This window comes from Botryllus schlosseri, chromosome 3 (genome assembly GCF_051294905.1).
Source record: "Botryllus schlosseri isolate E-star chromosome 3, Bs_hap1, whole genome shotgun sequence".
Classification (NCBI taxonomy): Eukaryota; Metazoa; Chordata; class Ascidiacea; order Stolidobranchia; family Styelidae; genus Botryllus; species Botryllus schlosseri.
This window is the reverse complement of record NC_137238.1, coordinates 11,779,241-11,799,889: the sequence shown is the minus strand read 5'-3', so window position 1 is coordinate 11,799,889 and position 20,649 is coordinate 11,779,241. Positions and strand designations below refer to the sequence as shown.

The 20,649-nt window shown below is 39.1% G+C and overlaps 2 protein-coding genes across 3 annotated transcripts; one reads left to right on the top strand and one right to left on the bottom strand.

Annotated features, from left to right (window-relative positions):
• The first annotated feature begins 2,837 nt into the window (after positions 1-2,837).
• Positions 2,838-12,819, top strand: LOC145435780 (uncharacterized). Its single transcript, XM_080313053.1, has 2 exons — positions 2,838-2,890; positions 11,916-12,819. Exon 2 carries the CDS (start codon positions 12,041-12,043, stop codon positions 12,515-12,517), a length of 477 nt encoding a protein of 158 aa, XP_080169179.1. The 5' UTR covers positions 2,838-2,890; positions 11,916-12,040; the 3' UTR covers positions 12,518-12,819.
• Positions 12,820-14,008: 1,189 nt separating this feature from the next.
• Positions 14,009-19,980, bottom strand: LOC145435778 (uncharacterized). 2 transcript variants are annotated; one of them, XM_080313051.1, is made up of 8 exons: positions 19,413-19,980; positions 18,578-18,724; positions 18,263-18,502; positions 18,132-18,200; positions 17,765-18,070; positions 16,625-16,796; positions 16,158-16,246; positions 14,009-14,820 (listed from the first exon to the last, which is right to left on the bottom strand). In XM_080313051.1, the coding sequence occupies exons 4-8, from the start codon at positions 18,177-18,179 to the stop codon at positions 14,728-14,730; spliced, it is 708 nt and encodes a 235-aa protein (XP_080169177.1). In that variant the 5' UTR covers positions 18,180-18,200; positions 18,263-18,502; positions 18,578-18,724; positions 19,413-19,980; the 3' UTR covers positions 14,009-14,727. The 2 variants fall into 2 exon arrangements, with proteins under 2 accessions (XP_080169177.1, XP_080169178.1); XM_080313052.1 differs by lacking the exon at positions 19,413-19,980 and having other exon boundaries at positions 18,578-19,403.
• Between the last annotated feature and the right edge of the window lie 669 nt (positions 19,981-20,649).

Here is a 20,649-nt window from a genome sequence, read left to right as displayed (position 1 = left end):
ATGGAATGCCAGTCTGCAAAGTCCGTCAACTAAGGCCTACTTGGAAATACATATTATACCACTATTTGATGCTGCCTCCCGCCGCGTCATCATAAACTACTAAATTGGCGCGCGAGCAAATTTGAGTTAGAGGCGGCTGATGCTTGCATGTTTTTGCGTCATTATTACAAGGAATAAATGTTGTTTGTGTAGCTTGTATGTGTATTTTACTACTTTTGCAATCCCGGGAAATCCCGGGATTGAGAAGCGAAAATCCCGAGAAATCCCGATCCCGGGATTTCAAATTTGATCCCGAAGTCCCAACCCTAGACATAACCAAGCAGTACTGTTGCATCACATTTCTGGCAGGAACTGTCTGTTTTTACGATGTAATTATGCATGATGAAACTTTTTTGACTTGAAAACTGACAAAATTTTACATGAAAAAAAATTAAATTGAACTAAATCTGGACCTATGAAGAATCCCAGTAGTTGCATCACGCATTATGGTAGAAATAATTAAATTTTGTAGCAGTACAACGAAAGATACTCTCATGTATTCTCGGATAAAATGTGTCTGTCCTCACTAAGTAGCTTGCTAATAATGGAGAAGAACGTTCAAGAGCAGCAGTTGTTGACTGGTAATGTTGTCCAAACTAAATAACAATTTTTCATCATGCGCTTCTTGATATAAGAACCCATGCCCACAAAGTCTTCCTTCAGTTAGGATATTGCGGTACGTTGAGAATAACACCATGTCAACCTATTTGTTTCATTTCACCGTTTACGATTCACAATAATTCCAATATTTTGTTGGGGTTTTCGACCCCCTAAATAACATTAAGGCGCCATATTAGTCCTATCATACAAAAAACGACTATGTTGAACTGATAAATTAGGAAATATTAGAGGATATATTTGACATAAATGTTTAGGATTTGGAAAGGGGGGTTCCGAACCCCTGAAATCCCTCCTTGGATACGCCACCGACTCTATGCTCCGTTATTATCAAAGTCCATGCACCGTCCGCACAACCGGAGAATGCTTGGTCTAGTACTGACATATTTTTTGGATTGTTTTCAGACCACATTCGCAGGTATAACTTCGCTGTTGCATAATGCGGATTCCTAATCACTGAACATTCTCTGCCGCAAACCTTTCACTTGTTACATCGATGGCCAACACTGTCAAACCACCCACTTCAACATATCCTTCCGAAATCAACGGAAACAGACAAACCATATATTAAACCATATCGCTATGTGACTAGCGTATCTTTTGTTGACTGATTTCGTAGTATGGATCTATAAATTGAAGTACTCATATTTATTAGGGTTTTAACGTGTAAGCAGTTGAATTAGAATAGGGTTGCCATACGTTCAGACGTTCACTGTTTAAATTGCGTCCGGGAGGAAATGCTGAAATATGTCTAAATGTCCGGAATTTTAAAGGCTTGAAAGGAGCTTAAAATATTTCGTCAATCAACATAAACAATCTTATTTTTGGAGGGAAATTTATGCCACTTGAAATTTTTATTCGTGCTGTGCTTGATTCGGTGTCATATATATTCATTTTAGTATGGTTATCCCTGTTCTCGCAATACCTACAGTAAAATATGATAGAACAGCTATCATTTACTGTAATAAGAGTAATTGTAATCGCAAATTTAAGAGAACCGTATAATCCTAGTGTCGGTAAGGCCGTTTGGTTGCTTTTGTTAAAGGTCGTGGTTCTTAAGGTTAGGGTCTATTTCCATTTTCTGGGGTCACGAAGATGTTGAACTTAATCAGCTTCCATCAGAGGCCGTGAGTAAGTCAGGTAAAAAGATTTGACCATTTTTGAGTAATCAGCTAAACAAATTTTGAGGTGGGGCACGAAACATTTTCAAATTTGAAATGGAGTCGCGACCATAAAAGTTTGGAAACTCTCGGATGTGCAACCTGCGGGTGATGAACGGCGTTTCAGATCATAAATAGTCTTATCCGTGTGACATCAACATGACTTTACGACGCAAAATTACGCTCCCCGCATTCTGAAAATCATCATCTCCACTAGCACTACCGCTAATTTGGCCGAAAAGGGTTTTAGTGCAATAGTTGATATCAAAACGAGGGAAAGAGTTGCCTTTTTAATAGGGAACTTCATCGCCTAAAGCTGTAGTAGCCAATTTGTTGCACATCGTAACAGAATATATTGCTAAGTATCTACATCTTCGGTTTGTATAACAATATTCGGTTGGTTTGGGCGAATGAAATTTATTTTCCCTTAAAAGTGCGAATGAGCCCAAAAAGGTTGAAAAGCACTGATATAGAGTGTTACATATTTGAGGACATGTGACTGTTGTCTGGTCATATTGCTCGAATATATCTATCAGATCTGCCATAGTCTGATAGTCTCCGCCCGTTGTTCAGAAAAGACGCATCATACAATATATTTTCAGTGTTGTCATTGACACTAGCTAATTAGTACCACGTGATCAATACCATGTCACAAGTGGGTCGAGATTACAATGCTGGTGTCGCTGATGTCATGCCTACATCATTATCACCGAGAACAAGCGGTAAGCAAATCCTGTTGTATTGTTGTGCAGAATACTTGAAATTCAAAATGATATCATCCATATAAAATAGTGGTCAAGTTATTTAAATGAAGCACATTTCGCTCGTTCCATAAATAAGATACATACATAATAGAATCCATATTATTTTATGATATGACTATGCATGGAACCTGACACACAGTACATTAACCACGTGTGTCTCAGGATCTGCAACTTTGGCTGAAGGTGAAAATGTGAATCAAAAGTTCAAAAATTGCTTTATTAACGTCGTCGCCGAAAATCAGCAGATCATAAAGAAGTACGTCTATAACAATACCAGTGCTGAAGAAGAAGCAAGTCCCTCGAGTCAAGGTGAGTGCAATGTTTTTTTTTCATTCAGCGGTATCCCAATTGAGGAGAAAGTTTTACTTCAAAACACTTTTTTTAATGACGAGCTAAGTGTTTTAAAATATTTTATGGCCTCCTAGTCGTGATAATTTTATTAGTGTTCTAGGGTGTCAATATGTTGGTACATAAATTATGCGTAGGTTGGATGAACTTTGAAGAATGTACCTGCTATTCATTCAAGTACCGATTGCCCGATACCTACGCATGCGCTAAAATGGAAACGGGAATGTTTAGTGATCCCCGTTACCCCGCACGCACGCACGCACGCACGCACGCACGCACGCACGCACACACACACACACACACACATTAATGGGTTGTGGGATCGAGTCCGACCGAGGTCGACTCCAGAATTCCTACCTGAGTGTTGGAGGTTTATCTAGTCTCCTCCTCACCATCTCATCCGTGTAAGCAGTGTCTTATAAAAGCCTACAAGTGGGCCTTGCTACAAGTCGGCAGCTACGGAATAAAAATGAAGAAAATTGACCTGGTGTTGATGACCATAGCAGTTGACACACACCATGAATACCTCAAAACAAACAAAACACACATGTAGTACCTGATAAACATACCCAACGATGTGAAAAATGAAATTGTGTGAAATTTTACAATACATTATTCAATCTTTCCTCTTACTGAAATATTCAGTTATTTAATAAAGATTGTTCAACGATCGGCGAAAGGAAAAACGAAAAAATGTTTTATTTATGATCCTAATGTCTGTTTTATATTCTGTATTGTCCTTTGCTCGTCCAATCTCTTATTTTACAAAATTGAAATGGACACTGTATCAGCAAAACTAAAAATATGTTACTAACATCAATCTGAAATGGTAAAAAACAGCAGCCAGACTGTGGAAAATCAGGGTGATATTCATGATTGGGGATGTAGATTACATTAGAATCAGATTGACAAATACATAAAACGTAAAAGGTTAGCTGATTGAATTGGCGACCTATTTATTATCACATTAGTAATGTTGACACGCAAGATATCTAGGCTACTTCTCGCAATCTGTTCCATGTAGCTCTTGTCGCTTCGCGCGATCCCCCGGTCATGGTTTGGTCATATACAACAGGGGTTCTCAACACGCGGCCCCCAAACGCTTATTTTCCGGCCTGCAACATCTTTGATTGTGAAACCAATTACTCTACTGACATGGTATTGTTACATATCAATTTAGCAATATATAGCGCTATCATCGTACCGTCTCTGTTTCGTTTGTTGTTGACTCATTCTGGTTTCTTGATATGCTCGAGTTGAAATTGGTACTGTTTTGATAAGACTGGGCAACAACTATGAACGAAAAATTTGTTGACTTTGCTTTTGCACTTGAATTAGGCTAACTTTGGCGTGCTGACTCCAAAAATGCCACTGTTTTTTTTCGATCAGTTCAAGTTTATGCGCTACGACATATGCCCACAATATGCAAATTTTGACGAATTTAGCCATATTACTTTTTCATACCATATAGAAATCCACACTTTTGTCATTTAATAAGTTAGACAGCCAAGGGTTTATTTGAATTATTCGGAAAAAAGAAACTGGTATCGATATAGGCTGAATCTTTCACCCATTTTTGGTTAGAGGATGCAACCATCCGAGGATATTTCATACATATATTTGATGCAAACTGCCGCATATGGCAAGAAAAAAATTTAGTATTTAGTATCAGCTGTAGATCTTAGGGATAGTAGGCCTAATGATGAAAATTTGGAAATCGAAGATGATTTAGAACGTAGAATAGTCCATCAACGCAAATTGAATGATCTGACATAGGCTTCGGGACTTGAAATAGAGATATTCCAAACTTTTAGCATCCTGGCGAATTGAGAAAAGATGACTTGGGAAGAGAGAGAGAGAAGATATCCTACTTGCGATCGTGAGAAATCGCGTTTTCACCGCAGGGCTACTTTCGGTAGCTTCGCGTATTGCCGTGATACTAGCTTTGGCATGATACTGTTACCATGGGTCGCTGGAGGAGTTAGAAATCTCCATTTACAACTCAAGTGAATGGAGAACGTCTATTGGTAGCTCATAAAGGAGCATAAGTTGTTGCATTCTAGAAATGGAAGCGTCTTAGGTGCAGTAACAATCGCACTCTCAGTTAGTCCTAGTGAATAATACAGAAAAATGTAATTGAAGAGTTCTTGGAGGTACAGAACTTCACTATACAATTAAATAGTATATTCATATTGAAATGAACCCGAATATTTTCGACTGACACTCGTCAGGGGTAATCGTCAGCAACTAGTAGAGAATCGGAAAGAACATTGTATTAATGGCTTTTGATCGGTCAGCATCGAGTCGGTCGGTCAGAACACGCGCTTCACGCTCGGTGAAAAGCTCACCCTTAACTCATCCACTTAAATTTGATGCTGACCGATCAGAGGCCAATAATTCTGCAATCGGCAAACATCTGTTGGATAATCCGATTTGTGCGAATAATTATCGAGACGAAAGATTTCGCGTCGTTGGGAGGGGCCGTTCACGCTTCCATTTGTGTGTCTTGGAGTCGACTTTTATCAAAATATATCAACCCAAACTCTGCCAACAAAAGGAGTACGCGTACCACCTAAAAAGAGTACATTTAACGCTCTCTCATTCGAAATTTCATGCTGGTGACGTCATATTTTTTGATACGATTGTTGATATACAATGTTTTTTCCGATTCTCTACTAGTTGCTGACGATTACCCCTGACGACTGTCTGCCGAAAATATTCGGGTTCATTTCAATATGAATATATATTATTTAAAAATGTAATTGTTGCAATATCACAAGCACGTTTGCATCATATGCAGGGTTTCATTTAAAACAAACGGTGTTTCAAAACACTTTGTTCAAAACCTGTTCTAAACAGTGTTTTAAACAAAGGACTTTAAAAAAATATATTGTGTTTTTTTAAGTTGTAAAATTATGCCATAATTGCGTAAATACTTTCTAAAAAACACGTTGTATGAGCTTACAGACATTTACCACCCGATATAGCCAGCGTATATCGATATGGAATGGTTGGAACCCTCAAAATAAGTACAGATATTTCGTTTAAGGAGCTATATGTACCCTATATTTTCAATTATCAATGTCAATCACCTCTGACGTCGCAATTGAATATTCGTGACTTCATGGCTTAAAAAAATAATAATACAAGCCATGTTTTAAATTACGGCCTTGTTTTAAACATGTTTGTTTTAAATTGATTTTTGTTTCAAATGCAACCCTAATCGTATGTATCAGCTTTGAAATATTGTGTTTACTTAGTGGTCAGACAATAAGGATGCACATGTAACCCTGAGACAAATGTGCCACTGCCATATGTTATGTCGGACAGCAGACATTCAAAAAAGCCTAAATATCTAAATAATTTCCCGGAAAACCTTGGCATAGTCAGCGATGCGTGACGTGATAGAGAAAAACGGAAGTCATTTCTGAATTTAGCGCCTAAAAGTTAGTCAAAATCAACAAAAATTGTGTTGACTAGTGTAATCGATATTCTTCTGCACTCTGGTTTAAAAGTATCCCGCTGGGTAGTACACTTTTACACTTGCACAGATCGCGACAAGGAAAGAGAAATTAATTCACCAAAACCGAGTTTTCAATTGAGTGCGGAACAATAAATTAGCTTTCGCAGAGATAAATGGAAAACCGATGTGTAGTCATTTGCCGAAGAATAGTTGTCGTAACGAAGCGAACAAGTTTAACGACATCATAGACAGTTTCATTCGGATTTCAAAAATATATATCCACCTTTTCGTTGGAATAAAACGTTTCTAGCTAAGTGTCAAGCCCAGCAATCCGAAGTTCGAGGCATTGTTAAAATTGCGGGCAACGTTACAGAAGCATAGTGCAAAATCGCTTGGAATATTACTAAAGCCAAGGAGTCAGCTTGAGGACATATGTTTTGAGAAAACACTTTAGTAGACTGTGCGAATTACCTGTTTCCGGAATCTAGCAACAACAACAACAACATCACCTGGCTAATCTTGAAGTTACAGTCGTCTGAGTTAGCCGTGTCCAAATGAGAAACAGCAATGTCTGTCGATCTTTTATCGCAGTCCTTGAAACAAGTTGCCGCGTAGGCTACTTTAGCCCATCATTTGACGAATCCAACATTGTATAGTTACCGGGTGGATGTTCTCTGAGTGGACACATTTGCAGAGTAAATGCTGGCAGAGCAAACGTGGGGAGGGGACAGTTGTTCTGCAAGGACGAGCCATTATCGAGGACCCCCAAACACATCAACTTGACAAAGCTGACTTCTGTGATTATTTATGGGGCTCTAGCCATTGTCGGAAAGGGAAAAGGGTTGATAGGTTTGCTTAAAAGATATCCCGAAGCCCAAGAATGTACAAAGTGGGGATGTTCAAATATGACTTTTTTTCTTCTCAAATTGTACTGCCTACTTGATAAAATTGTTAGGTCACTTAACTTAAGCCTACACATCAAATTTGATTCCATTCCAACCAGTCTCCGCATTGCTACAGGAGATCAGAGTTTCTATTTATTATATAAAAATTATTATAAAAAATTTCAAAATTTTCCGTTCACCCCATGAAAGTGTTACGTTGTCTATAGAAACGATGTCCACCAAATTTGACTCCATTCCAACCAGTGGAAGTGGAGTTATTGCCGTCAAAAAATTTGGATTTGAATAAAATAGTATTTACGGTGGCACAACTATTATAAATAATTGTAGAATTGGCCACCGTAAATACTATTTGATTCAAATCCACCCACTTTGGGAACCAATGGCCTAGGCCAGTGGTTCTCAACCGGGGGTCCGCGAAGCAATTTCAGGGGATCCGCGAGACCTCTAAATTTGCAATGTGATTGAAAACCTAATATGTAATTCTTTAAATCAGGGAAATTGTAAGGCAGTTTCGCTCCACAACTGCTAAAACCTCATGAATCACATCATCAGAATAATCGTCTGACATGTAATATACTACTGTGCAAATTATTTCGATTGCCAAATTGCCAATAACCTACTGATACAAACATATTGCCGTTTAGAGACGTTTTCTGGGGTTTGTGGAACAAATATAAACATGGAGATAGTAAGGTCAATCAAGCTTTTCGATTTGAGGTTGTCAGTCGCATCAAATTAGTGAATAGTCGTTTCAAATAAAAATTTATTTCCCTATTTTGTCTTAATGAAGGGATTGAAACGTCGCCACGAAATTCATTTCATCCTGTGTAAATAATAACCACTATTTCAGAATAACTTCCGTATGAGATGCTAGATAAAAATGAATGTGATATGTCCATTAAAAATATGTGTCTTCATTGTGGTGCCATAAATGTTGCGAGCACACCAAAAGTGTCGTCGGAAGCGTTACGCGCTAATATTACTATCGCATGTTAACAGTAGCTTCCGATCAAGACCAGATTCAGTAAATTCTGCGCTCTGGAAGATAACTTTTGGATTGCCAGAAATCCTAAAGGCGCTTACGCAACACAATTCTGGATCCAACCTCAGCGAAGCGGAAGGAAGCCGCAAAATCGGTCATTGCCATTCCACGTTTACATTCAATAAGAGTCCATCTATATGGGTGGAAATGGATTTGCGGCACTCTTTCATATCAAATCGAAGATGCGGATTTTCAAGACACGACCACGCACTTCAAGACAAACAGCTGCGAAATTAGCGTTGAAATAATAAAAGTCTCTCCAATTTCTATATAAATAGTATGGTGTTATTTTCAAGAAAGGTCATTTTGTTGCTGTTTATCACAAGCCTATACGGTCCATATTTGCACGAGACAGATGACGGTTGCACCATAACTGAGACAAATTTGAACTAAAACTGGAGGGGGTCCGCGAGGGTCCGTGACGGTCCAAAGGGGTCCGCGAAGCCAAAAAGGTTGAGAACCACTGGCCTAGGCGATGTGAAGAGGAGGCATGCACACTGAATGAAAAGTAAAAGAAGATAGTATAGAAAAGCAAGGGGAAATGGGTGGCGTGTCGCGAAAGGCGAGATCGATAGATCAGGTGGTGTTCCGGTAATATTGAGGGCGGACTGGTATTCATTTTGTAGAAATTGCTTGTATTTCGAGCTGAATGTGGACATACTCGTCGACTGCCGGGTGGCCGGCGGGATACTATTTCATACGCCAGGTTTGGAATATTTGATGGAGCGAAGATCTTTTCGGTCGATCATATGATATTTGAACGACGTGGACGCGCGTTTGTCGTACCTGTGCGCTTTTTATTCCGCGTTGAAGACGTCATTGAAATATTCGCTGTGTAGTGTCATTGTACGTAATAAAGCTGGTTTGCACACTCCTTGGCGATTTTGTGGGGGTTCTGGTGATCTAAGATTGGTATTATTCGGATTTCGAAATTGGTGCGAAAATAGCATTTAATTGCTACCAGTTATTACGAATTCTGAGCCGGTTATAATGATTTGCATTGCAGCAGGTCAGGCACGACTCGCCCGTGCCTCATCTGTGCCTCACCTCTCCTTTTGCGCTGTATGTTCGATCAATAAATAGGAAAATTGGCAGGGTTGTAACCAAGTCACATGGTTCCGAGTCACTAGTCAATCATACTTTTGTGGTTTTGACTCGAGTCGAGTCGAGTCATTTTCAATTCATCACAGACTCGAGTCCGAGTCCAGGTCACCGTTTAAAGGGTCAAGTCCGAGTCATGGTGTTATGACTCGAGTCGAGTCCAAGTCACAGTATTGAAGTCATGTTCAACTCATGTTTTCAATCCTGCTTGGGTGATATCGAATTCCCTGTTTGCGAAACATGCTCATTTTGTCCCTATCAGAGTCTTGGCACGTGTTTATTCAGGCAGATAACAGACAGGTCCTGGCCTCATTTACCGATGCTAAAGATAACTTTACTAATCTTAGAACTTAAAATCAAATATCTCTCTTGTCAGTCTGATACATCACCAATACAAGCATTCAGTTTTTATTATGAACACATCGACGATAGCTCACGAATAGCTGATAGAGAACCAACGAATTCACGTCTACATACTATCTGATAGAGAACCAACAAATTCACGTCAAGATACTAGTTGATAGAGAATCGATAGATGCATGTTTATGTAGAGGTATTTAAAACAGGCTAGCATGCTGTAAAAGCGTGCATGCAACTATGTGCATTGTGCAGTGACAACAGAACAGATACCTTTTGATTATACTAAAGGTTTTCCCAATTGCATTACCGACTACATCGCAGTTACAGCATTGGAGAAATAATTGTACAATGGGGCTGTTCAAAAACATTTTTTCAAATTTTCTGGCTACTTCTTAAAATTGCTAGATTGCCTAAAAATCAAATTTGGCTTAATTCCAACCAGTAGAAAGCAATGCTATGAAAGAAAATTTTAGACTAATTACAAATAGAGATTTTCGAATTTTACCGGCTATCTCATGATATTGTTACATTGTGTAGAAATATGATTCATAGCAAATTTGACTCAATTCCAACTAGAAAAAGTGAAGTTATTAGAGTAGAATGTTTTGGATATGAAAAAATAGTCGGATTACTACTATGTAATTATATTATATGAAAGAATTTCTCACTAAAATACTCCATTTATTTTCAAATCCAGAATATTCTCCTCTCAGATCATTGATTCCACTTTTTTCAAATTAAGCCAGATTCAGTGTTCCTTTTATGCAACATAACAATTTTATCATGTAACCACCCAGTAAAATAAAAAAGAAGTTATTTTAGAACAGCCATATTGTACAAACATCACGCAACATTAGCCATTCATTATTACTCACGTGCACAATGCACATACCTAACAAAACGTCAAATGGACGAAGGGCATTGTGTGTTTTCACAGACAGCAGATCAAATCAATGAGTTACACCTCAAAAATACTAATGTGGAAAGGAGATCCTCAAATATGTTAAAGCGGCATGGCCGTAGAATGAATCCACATCTACTGAATACACGTTCCACTAGTGCACTAGATGCAGGAATTGACAAGCATTTTTGAACCACACTGAAGAGCATTGAATACTCATTCTTTCTAGTAGCCCAAAAATGCAAAGAATCATCGCCTTCAAATCTACACATGAGCTTATTAGTCTCTTCACCATCTGAGTCATTTCATTGGCTGTAATTGAACTTTGATTCAATTGTTTGCTTGTATAATTGAAAAGTCTTGAGTACTTTAATTGCGGAGGATCTATTACCTCTTCATCACTGGACGATTTTGTACAATGCATTGCTACTATGTATCATTTTCTGTTGTTTTTACGGCGGCATATCTGATATATCAGACAAGTGCAACGAAAGCAGTGGTGACAAATAGCGATGTCGGCAGAATTCGTCGGATGCGTTGATCTAGCCATTATGATTCGCAAATTTCTTCATCTTCAAGTCATATAAAATAAGCCGAGTCAATGACTTGGGTCGAGTCATGCGTAATGACTCGAGTACAAGTCGAGTCAATCCAAATATTGACTCGAGTCGAGTCGAGTCATTTTCCCATTTCAAGAAAATGACTCGAGTCAAGTCGAGTCATAAAAAAATCGTGACTCGAGTCTGACTCGAGTAGAGTCATGACTCGAGTCATTACAACCCTGAAAATTGGTGATGTTGGATGAAAAAATATTCAAATTCAGTTATTCATGAGCATTGGCGGAAGTATCAATATTCTTCGAAGGTGTCACAATATTCCTTTACTAATCCGTCCGACAGGTGAGACACTGCCTCATTTGCCTCACTTGACCGCACGTCATTGATCAGCATATGTATAATGTATATATTTGCTTTCTACGTATTACACACTGAAATTAGTCTTTACTCGTAACGGCAAAGAACAGCTCGTTTATGATTTATGTCAGCAGCTGGTGATTGTATTGCTTCGATGTGGAAACCGTATTGTTTCATTTGAGGAGAAGAAAATTTCTAATCGTTGTCCGGTGTACCCGACTTAGGCCTGTTTTTATATATTTGTAGATTTGAATTTTTCGTTATCTTTCATATCAATAATATCCATTTCTTATTTCTCAGATATCAGTCACGAAAGTTTGATACAAATTTGCAACGAAAACACCTTGGATGTGACAACAATTGATATCCTTGATGACTTTCGACATGAAAGGCTTCAGCAACCTGACTTTGAAGTTTACCCACAGATGCGTCAAGTTGACGTTGATGATTATTACAAAGGTCGCTACAGCCATAATCAGCTGGCACACGAAGTTGGATTTCTGCGACAGGAAATAATTGAAGCGGAGAATATAGGAATTGATGACTTAGTAGCATCAATATGGCAAAAGAAAAAATCAGGCTCATCAGAAACAGTTGGTATAACCGCTATTGTGGCATCTGCAGGATCGGGTAAATCAACACTTACGCGCAGAATAGCTCGACAAGCTCTCGGTGCATCCCTAAAAATGGAGCATGTTGTAGGTATGGCCCCTTACAGTAAAAAAATGGTACATTATATTGAATTGAAGGAAGTTGAAGTGAAGGGCGAAATTAAACCATCAAAATTTTTATTTGGAGGGCTGTACGAAAATGAATTTGAAGAGGATCAGGCATTCAAATGGCTGGACAAATATCAATCCGAAGCAGTTCTAATATTCGACGGGCTTGATCAAGCAAGATGAGATTTTGAGACGAAAAATCTACGCAAAATAAAAAAGCACGAAAAAGCAAGTTGCTGGACAGTCATGTACAACATTTTATCTCGAAATATCCTCCGTCACGTAAATATCTACATAGCTTCACGCGAGTTTAAGGTTTCGGAATTACCGGCGATGGCACGACCCGAAACCATCATCACGCTGAATGGTCTTACTTTTGAAGACGCTCATAGGCTATTTGCATTTTTACTGAAAAAGAATGGTGAGGAACTCTGGCAGAAAATTGAAATTATGTCACCAAGATTGATCAATTTAGTCTCTGTACCCGTTTTTCTGATTCTAACGGCAGTTGTGATGGGCAGAGATCCAAATAAACCTCCTCCAACAACGGTGACAGAACTATACAGCAGGATCATATCAGCTCTACAAAGCATCGAAAACATTCGAAATCGGGAACAAATTTTATCGATCGTCTACAAACTGAAGGCATTGGCATTTCGAGGCATGAGAGAAGGACAGGTCGTGTTCAAAGAGACGGACTTGAAAGAATTTGGAGTTTCCGCAGAGGAAGTCCAAGATTTATTGACAAAAGTTCCGGGGAACAACCTACTAAGCCGACATTTGATGGAAGGGAATTTCACATTCTTCTTTTGTCATCAAAGCCTCCAAGAATACTTAGCAGCGATCTTTATAGCAGAAATGGAGATCATCGAATTTTCTCGCTTTGATGAAGAACATCTCCACGAAGATCGATGGTCCGTCGTGCGGCGATTCCTGGCAGGCGTCGTCTTCTCCAAATCACATAACGATCTTTACGAAGGTCAGATATAAATAATTTAACTCAGATTGTTACGACCTAATTTTCCATCGCTGTAACGCCAATTGCCTTCAAGTTCGAGTCCCACCGTAGTCGACTCCACAAATTCTTGCTAATTGATGAAGGTAGGCCGTTCATTCCAGGCCAATATCGAAATATCACTGATAAATTAATTAGCAAAACAAACGCCATTGGTATTGAAGTAAATAATGACCCATCGTGATATCAATGCTTTGGAATATACTAAGATTGCCATGAAAAAATCCAGGGAGTGTTTCACTAGGAAAACTCATATGGACTGAACGACTATATTAATTATCCTCGCCACATCTTCCACCCAGCAAACACAAAACTTATTAAAGATATTTTTTAAACATCTTCCATGAGTTCAAAAGATGTCCTTCAATGAAGTGCAAAATATATACATTTGTCGACAGAAATGGATATATATAAGATGTCCTGTAGGACATCCTCAAAGATATCCTGATAGACATCCTCAAAGACATCCTGATAAACATCCTCAAAGATATCCTGATGGAGATCCTCAAAGATATCCTGATAAACATCCTCAACGATATCCTATAAGATATTTTTTGTACAATTCGACCCTGTGTGACCCTGAACCCTGGTTGGCTAAACCTGCTATATGCTGCACTTCACACATGAACGAATATGAATCCTCAGTTTTACAAATCATGTATGGCTTTTTGTTCTGTATTGCACCAGTTCAAAATACAAAAAAATGCATTTGACTAGACCTCGACGAAAAATTGGAATAAAAATGGATGAAGAATGAAGGTAAAATAATAGTCCCTGACATAACATACGTTAGCAAGAAGTAGGCCTTTTTGTTCAGAAGGAAAACTAATTGCCAATTTTAAAAATCAGCATGTATATTAGGGTTGTTCAAAAAAAAAACTTTTTTTTCCAAATCGCACTCGCCTGGTGACTAAATCGTCAGGTTGTCCAAGAAAACGATGCACACCAAATTTGACTCAATTCCAACCAGTAACGGCCGTGCAATCTTGAATTGAAATTTAAAAAATATTATTAAAAATAAAAAAATAAAAATTCTCAAATTTTTCTGTCAACCCCATGAAATTGTTGAGCTGTCTTCAAAGACGATGCAAAACAAATTTGAGTCAATTTCGGCTAGCAGAAGCAAAACTATTTGAGTTTTTCGTTGATAATTCCACAAAATTTCAATTCAAGATTGCACGGCCGTTACTGGTTGGAATTGAGTCAAATTTGGTGTGCATCGTTTTCTTGGACAACCTGACGATTTAGTCATTAGGCGAGTGAGATTTGGAAAAAAAAGTTTTTTTTGAACAACCCTAATGTATATGACTTTCTGTTCTGTATGAAATCAGTACAAAACACGAAAAAAACATGGATGAAGAAAATACGTTAGCAAGAATTAGGCCTTGATACAGAACTGTGCAATCACTTCAGCCAATACTTCTGCCTCCTCGATAACAGTCTTGCTCATGTTTTCTCCTTTATCGTCGTCCTATAACATAAATGAATTGATTACTTTGATTGATTAGCAGTAGAGCAATAGTCATTATATGTGTTTGTTTGTGAGTAATGCGGGACGGTCATGTCAAGTCACATTCATCCAAGGATTCCGAACCGTCTTTAGGAAGTCACGACGAACTTGGTGGAGTGTGACAGCCAAGTCAAACTTTACCATCTACTTCGACGACATTGTCGATTTAACTCTGCGCGCCAAATTTGGCTCAATTCCAACATATAGAAGCCAATAAACCAGGGGTTCTCAGCCATCTTTTGGGCGTGGCCCATTTTCGGGTTTGAAAATGTTCTTGAGACCCATCTCTTACCACAGAGTAGCGTCGTAGTCCTTTTCAATGTGTGGTAATCGCCACCACCAATTTGCATATTTCTCTATTATAAGCACCTTTTTTATCTTACTAATCATATTTAAATGTAGACCTACAGGGACAAAAAATCGCGCAAAGCACGACAAAAATCTACTTCAACAAACGACCAACAAAGTAATTTTGGGTTCAGTCGAGCTCCCCTAATTGGGTGTTTGGAGTGTGACGGCCCTGGAAGATCGTATAACTCATCGTTATCGTTCTGGGCCAGCTTCAAACATTTCTTTGGTGAACGGGATACTATAGCTAGCTGTAAAATGTACCTAATATATATACCAGCGAAGTTTCAAATCCCTAATTTTGTATCTCAATGATTTGACTTCTACACGTTGGAATTGAGCCATATTTGCCATGCATCTTGTTCGCCACCGAAATAGCCGACCCAATGCTCCCTCTAATTTTTGACGAGTCTGCACACACTCACCAACTCACAGTAGTGCATAACGACTAAAAAAAATGACATCACTTCAGATTTTTTCTGTGCGCAGAGACCAACTAAGCACTGTGCAATTGCGCACATGCGCAGTGCAGCTTAGAGGGAACATGGGTCAGGCAATAGCAATCTGAGCCCCCCACGCGGTACGAATGCGACCAGTTGAGGATGAACTTGCTTCCCGTGTAGAAATGTGAATTGAAAGGAGTTTGAAATGAGTGACGGATTATTGGCAAAAAAGTTTTGGAGACATTGGTTCGTGGTTCCACCGCTAAATCTGAGCAAGTGTAACGAGATGATCAAAAATTTATGCAAGCAAGACCAACAATTTTGACAAAATTAAATGACTATAAATTTTTTTTTAAATGACATCACGTCAAAGTTTGGGAACCACTGGTATAGTGTTCTGAAGATGAATGGAAGCGGCCCTGGAGGTAGCAACGATTCACTTACTGTCAAATGATATGATAAAGAACGCAGCTGTCACACAGACGTCAGATTCATAAACAAAATTACCTTGCAAGCTCCAATAACAGTTAGAAATCGTCCCACTTTGGTTGTAATTGTTGTACTCTCGGCCGTAGGATGAGCCACTTTACATGCTCCTTCAAAGATAATATAAGTAGATCAGGGGCTGCATTACAAAACAATGCGGCAAATCGGAATCTCCGCCAGCGGTAACAATCTCTCTCGAATGTGATCACCCCATAGTGTCAAAATTGGTATTTCAAAACATTCCAGACTCAACACCGAGTTGCGCAATCAACGCACTTGTTTGTGATTTTGCCATGTCGGCAATGTCAGTGGAAGATGACTTCAAACGAGGGCTTATAAGGCTGTGTGGTCAGCAACGATTTGCAATTTAGCTGCGATGATCTTTCACAAGAAGGGAAAGCAAAATACTTTAACTCTGTATAAATGCTCTCGAAGGCATTGTTATCGAGGGTTTAGTAATCTTGATTGTAATATCAGTAACAACTTACGTGTAATAGTCTTGTAAAGAGTAAAATTTTGAAAACTTCTTTTTTGTCCATTTTTGCTTCTTTGACCTTTTAGGCTGAACAATTGCCACACATCTTTTACAGCTATGCTTGTCATGATATTTCTGACCGTTGAAGCCAATTGTTCACCGTGAAGTCCTTTCAAAGCAGATACCTGTAGTACAAAATACAAATGGCTCTGCCTTACGATAGTGGTGTGTACCAGAATGAAAAATAACTAGATCAGCCCAAAAAATAAGTAGGGTTTCGATATTTTTCGAATTCACTAATATAGCATCAATTCATCATGGCAAAGTACATGCATAAATGACGATTATACCCCCAAACCACCCTCTGGCTACGCGCCTGCATAAACATCAAATAACTTGATGGAACGTTGATCTTGACGAGAGGTTAGATCAGGGTGGGCAACTTCTCCAGTCGGCAGGCCGGATATAGGAAAATTAGGTACTTGGGCACCGGATTGCTGAATCGATGCATTATTCGTCCATTTATCCACAAGGAATATATCGTATCTAATGAATGTATTTTAACGACAGCAATGTCACTTCAAAGCCATTTCTCGCCGATAATGGAGAATACAATGTGGATTTGAGAATAACATTGTCATGTAGGCAATCTCGATACTGAATTCATGCGGCCTGCGTCCTCTACCAAATTCAAAAAGTGGCCTACAACCCATTTTGAGTTGGCGCCCCTGGCATAAGCGGTGCCTTACAATAACCTAGAAGTGTGCCGTGCTACAAGTCGGCGGTTACGGAATCAAAAATAGGAAATATCAGCCTGCTGACCATTGAAGTCAACAAAAATCATGATTACCACAGACCACATTAGGTTTGATTGCATCGTCAATGCCGATAATGCAAGTCTTCTCGCTTCAACGAACTTACGCGTAAGCTCCACTCTCGCAACGCTGCGCATACACGTATAATACAATAACATAGTCACTAAAATTTGACGTAGTAAGGAATTAGTGGGGAATCTCGGCAAACTGGGGCGGGGCATTATCATGTAGGACAGAAAACTGTCGGCGGGCCGGACAAAATCACTTCACGGGCCGTATGCTGCCTGCCCCTGGGTTAGATACTCCGGCTAAGTTTGCTCTAATCGACAAAATCATACCAGTTCAGATTTCTTGCAATCGCCGTCAGTCAAGTTCTTTACCAGTTGTTCCTGCTGAGATACGGTTTGACAGGGGTTTTCAATAAGATCTTCAAGCAAGATTGGGGCTGTTGTACTGTGTTTATTTTTTGAGTCGTCGATGATGTGACCTTTACTTAGATCCATCATCTGGTTCATCTGCTTGGAGCAGAGGTCCATCATCTGGTTCATCTGCAACTTGATGTCTTTGATGTCTTTACGCATCAGAGAAATATATAGAGTGGTCACTGTGTTCAGATGTTGGAGTTGATGAAGAACATGGAGGAGCTAAAAAATTATTTGAATTCAAAAAAACTGGATTGATCATATGCGATAAACTTGCCATTACTTTGTGATAGGCCTTGTTGTTGACAGTCAGAATTTTGCAGTTCAACATTGCTTACAAATGAAGGATCGTCTGGAAAATAGAGCGACTCTATTGCTTAAATTCGAGAATGAATCAAAGTGTTAGGAGCTTACTGCATTGGTTGATTCCCTGCAACTGGCCGCTACATTCAATGTTGGGATCATGCTGTTCTTCAACACTCTCCTCACTTGATGATGGCAAACTTGCATTTGAAGCATCATTAACAAGAGCACTTTTGCTTGTCACACTTTCATCGCCAGAATCAGGAGGTGACCGCACTCTTGGAGTTGGTATAGGCATGCCTTGTGTCTGAATACTTGGGTTACGTATTTTCTTTGAAGGAACAGCATCATCTACAAAGTATGAAAGTTATACATATGTCACTTCTGCGTATAACATATTAGGCAGAATAACAGTGTAGGCTATACCTTGATTATCAGATGACATGGACTTGTCAAAAAATCTTTTGGCGGCTGACGTTTTCGGTTAGGCCGTTGTAGGTCCTTATGAAGCGGAGGGCAAGCTACTATTGTCTGCAACTGCCCTCACATCACGAAAGGCCTTGACCCATAAATCTAAAACAGATGGATAATATAGATGGTAAGTTTCCAGATTTATCAAACTACTGGATTTGTAAACAGCGCAACTAGATCTAGAATTACTCAAATTTGAAAACTCGCACAAACTTGAAAAAACGATATTGTATCGCACACGCAAACATAGAACTGCTAATGAAATAGTGTACGCAAGTAACTGTGTATATAGCTTAGTGGTTCCCAACCTTTTTCGGTGTCAGGGCCAAATTTAGAATTTCAGAGTATATAGTTGGGGCCGCACGAATTCGTGACTGCTTTAGATCAATAAAAAGTTCACAAAATAGAGTAAAATCGAGGAGAACTGCTGCTGGGTTTTGCCTCAGCGTATTCAACCGTGAGTCACGTGTTGTACATCTATTCGTAGATTAGTTATCAATACCTATATACAGTAGTGACATAAAGTTAGCACTCTACTGAGAACTTTTCTGCAATCCTAATTAACAACTCCAGACTCCAAGCTAAGCAAGAGAATTTTATAAATATAAATTTTATATCATAAATCGATTTCTTTAAATTTTTGTGGGGGACGCAAGACGGCTAGCTCGAGGCCGCGGTTGGGAATCACTGGTATAGCTACATGCTACAGTCTCATTTTTGTCATGATTCAAGTCATCCCAACACTGGTACTGAGTAACGGTAAACCTTCACAAATTATCAGTTGACTTACCGGATGAGCATTTGATACGTATTTTGTACAGAGTCCAATTGGCCATGTCATATTTCACTTGACGATGATGAAACGATCCGTCCCGTCAAATCGGCGGTTCTAGCTCGCTTGAACCGTAGCCACTCTTTCTGGTATTGCCTATACGTCTGTGCTTCCCCCGTCTTATTTTATATCTGGGCATTACCACGTTGTAGCTGAGCTCCCACTACACTATTATAGACAAAAGTACAAGAACATTCGATCACAATGAATGATTTTAGCGACCACCATCTGATGATATTATATAATCCAGCACTGTCACAATAACTTATACGATATTCGCAAAAGTGCAAACCAAGTTCTATACTTTGTGACATTATACCATTCACTATATACCTATGTTTCGTATCAAGCATATATAAATTACCATCTACAGTTCAGTTTTCAGTAATCCTCTGAAGGAATATGGTTGGTTGAGCCTTAATTTACCACGATTAATTCCAGAACGCAACTAAACCTAACATACGACTGCGTAGCTGTAAGCCTCCATTACGAGGGCGCTTTGTCTGACAGTATTTCGCGCCGAAACTTATGTGAACTCGCAAGGGAGAAATGGCCTCTCGTTTACACTCCGGATCAGAAGCCGGAGTCCTAGCAGGATTTCAGCCGGACTGGATGCGGATTCTGAATTTATTTCGACAGTCGGATTTTGGCAACATTCTTAATTATAATCTTAAATACGACATCATGATTTTGGCAGAATTTTTTTGGACGCAGAACCGGAAATTCTCCAGTCGGATTCTGCGGACTTTCAAATTTCCTTCCAAAATTTGGGAACCGACCAATTCCAATCAAATACAACCCAACCACCGAAAGCAGCGGAGGTGGCGGAGCGCGAGGATGCGGGCTAATATGATATTTAATTTTAGTCTGCAAAATTGCAAGAAAGAGCGTGACACTAGGTGGAACATACGGTAGTGACACAGGTGATTAATCGCCCCATGAGAGTAAAAGTTCAATATAATCTACTGTACATTTATAAACACCACTCTACCATAGTAGGAAGCAATAATCGAATTTGATATTCCTAACAAATATATTTTCAGTATTCGACAAAATTTGGCCAAGAAAAGTTGTGGTTCAGCACAAGGTATGCACATAGCAATTTACAACGTAGCTACGTTACAAATTGCTATGGTATGCACAGGATATGATTTGGACTTGACTGGACAAGAACAAGATATATTTAAGTCGTGCT

Coding starts and splice junctions, on each gene's coding strand:
- LOC145435780 (XM_080313053.1), top strand. CDS start 12,041: ATGCGTCAAGTTGACGTTGATGATTATTACAAAGGTCGCTACAGCCAT.
- LOC145435778 (XM_080313051.1), bottom strand. CDS start 18,179: ATGTTGAACTGCAAAATTCTGACTGTCAACAACAAGGCCTATCACAAA. Junction 16,247..16,624: donor TCTTTACAAGACTATTACAC/GTAAGTTGTTAC, acceptor TTATCTTTGAAG/GAGCATGTAAAGTGGCTCAT. Junction 14,821..16,157: donor CTGTTATTGGAGCTTGCAAG/GTAATTTTGTTT, acceptor TTTATGTTATAG/GACGACGATAAAGGAGAAAA.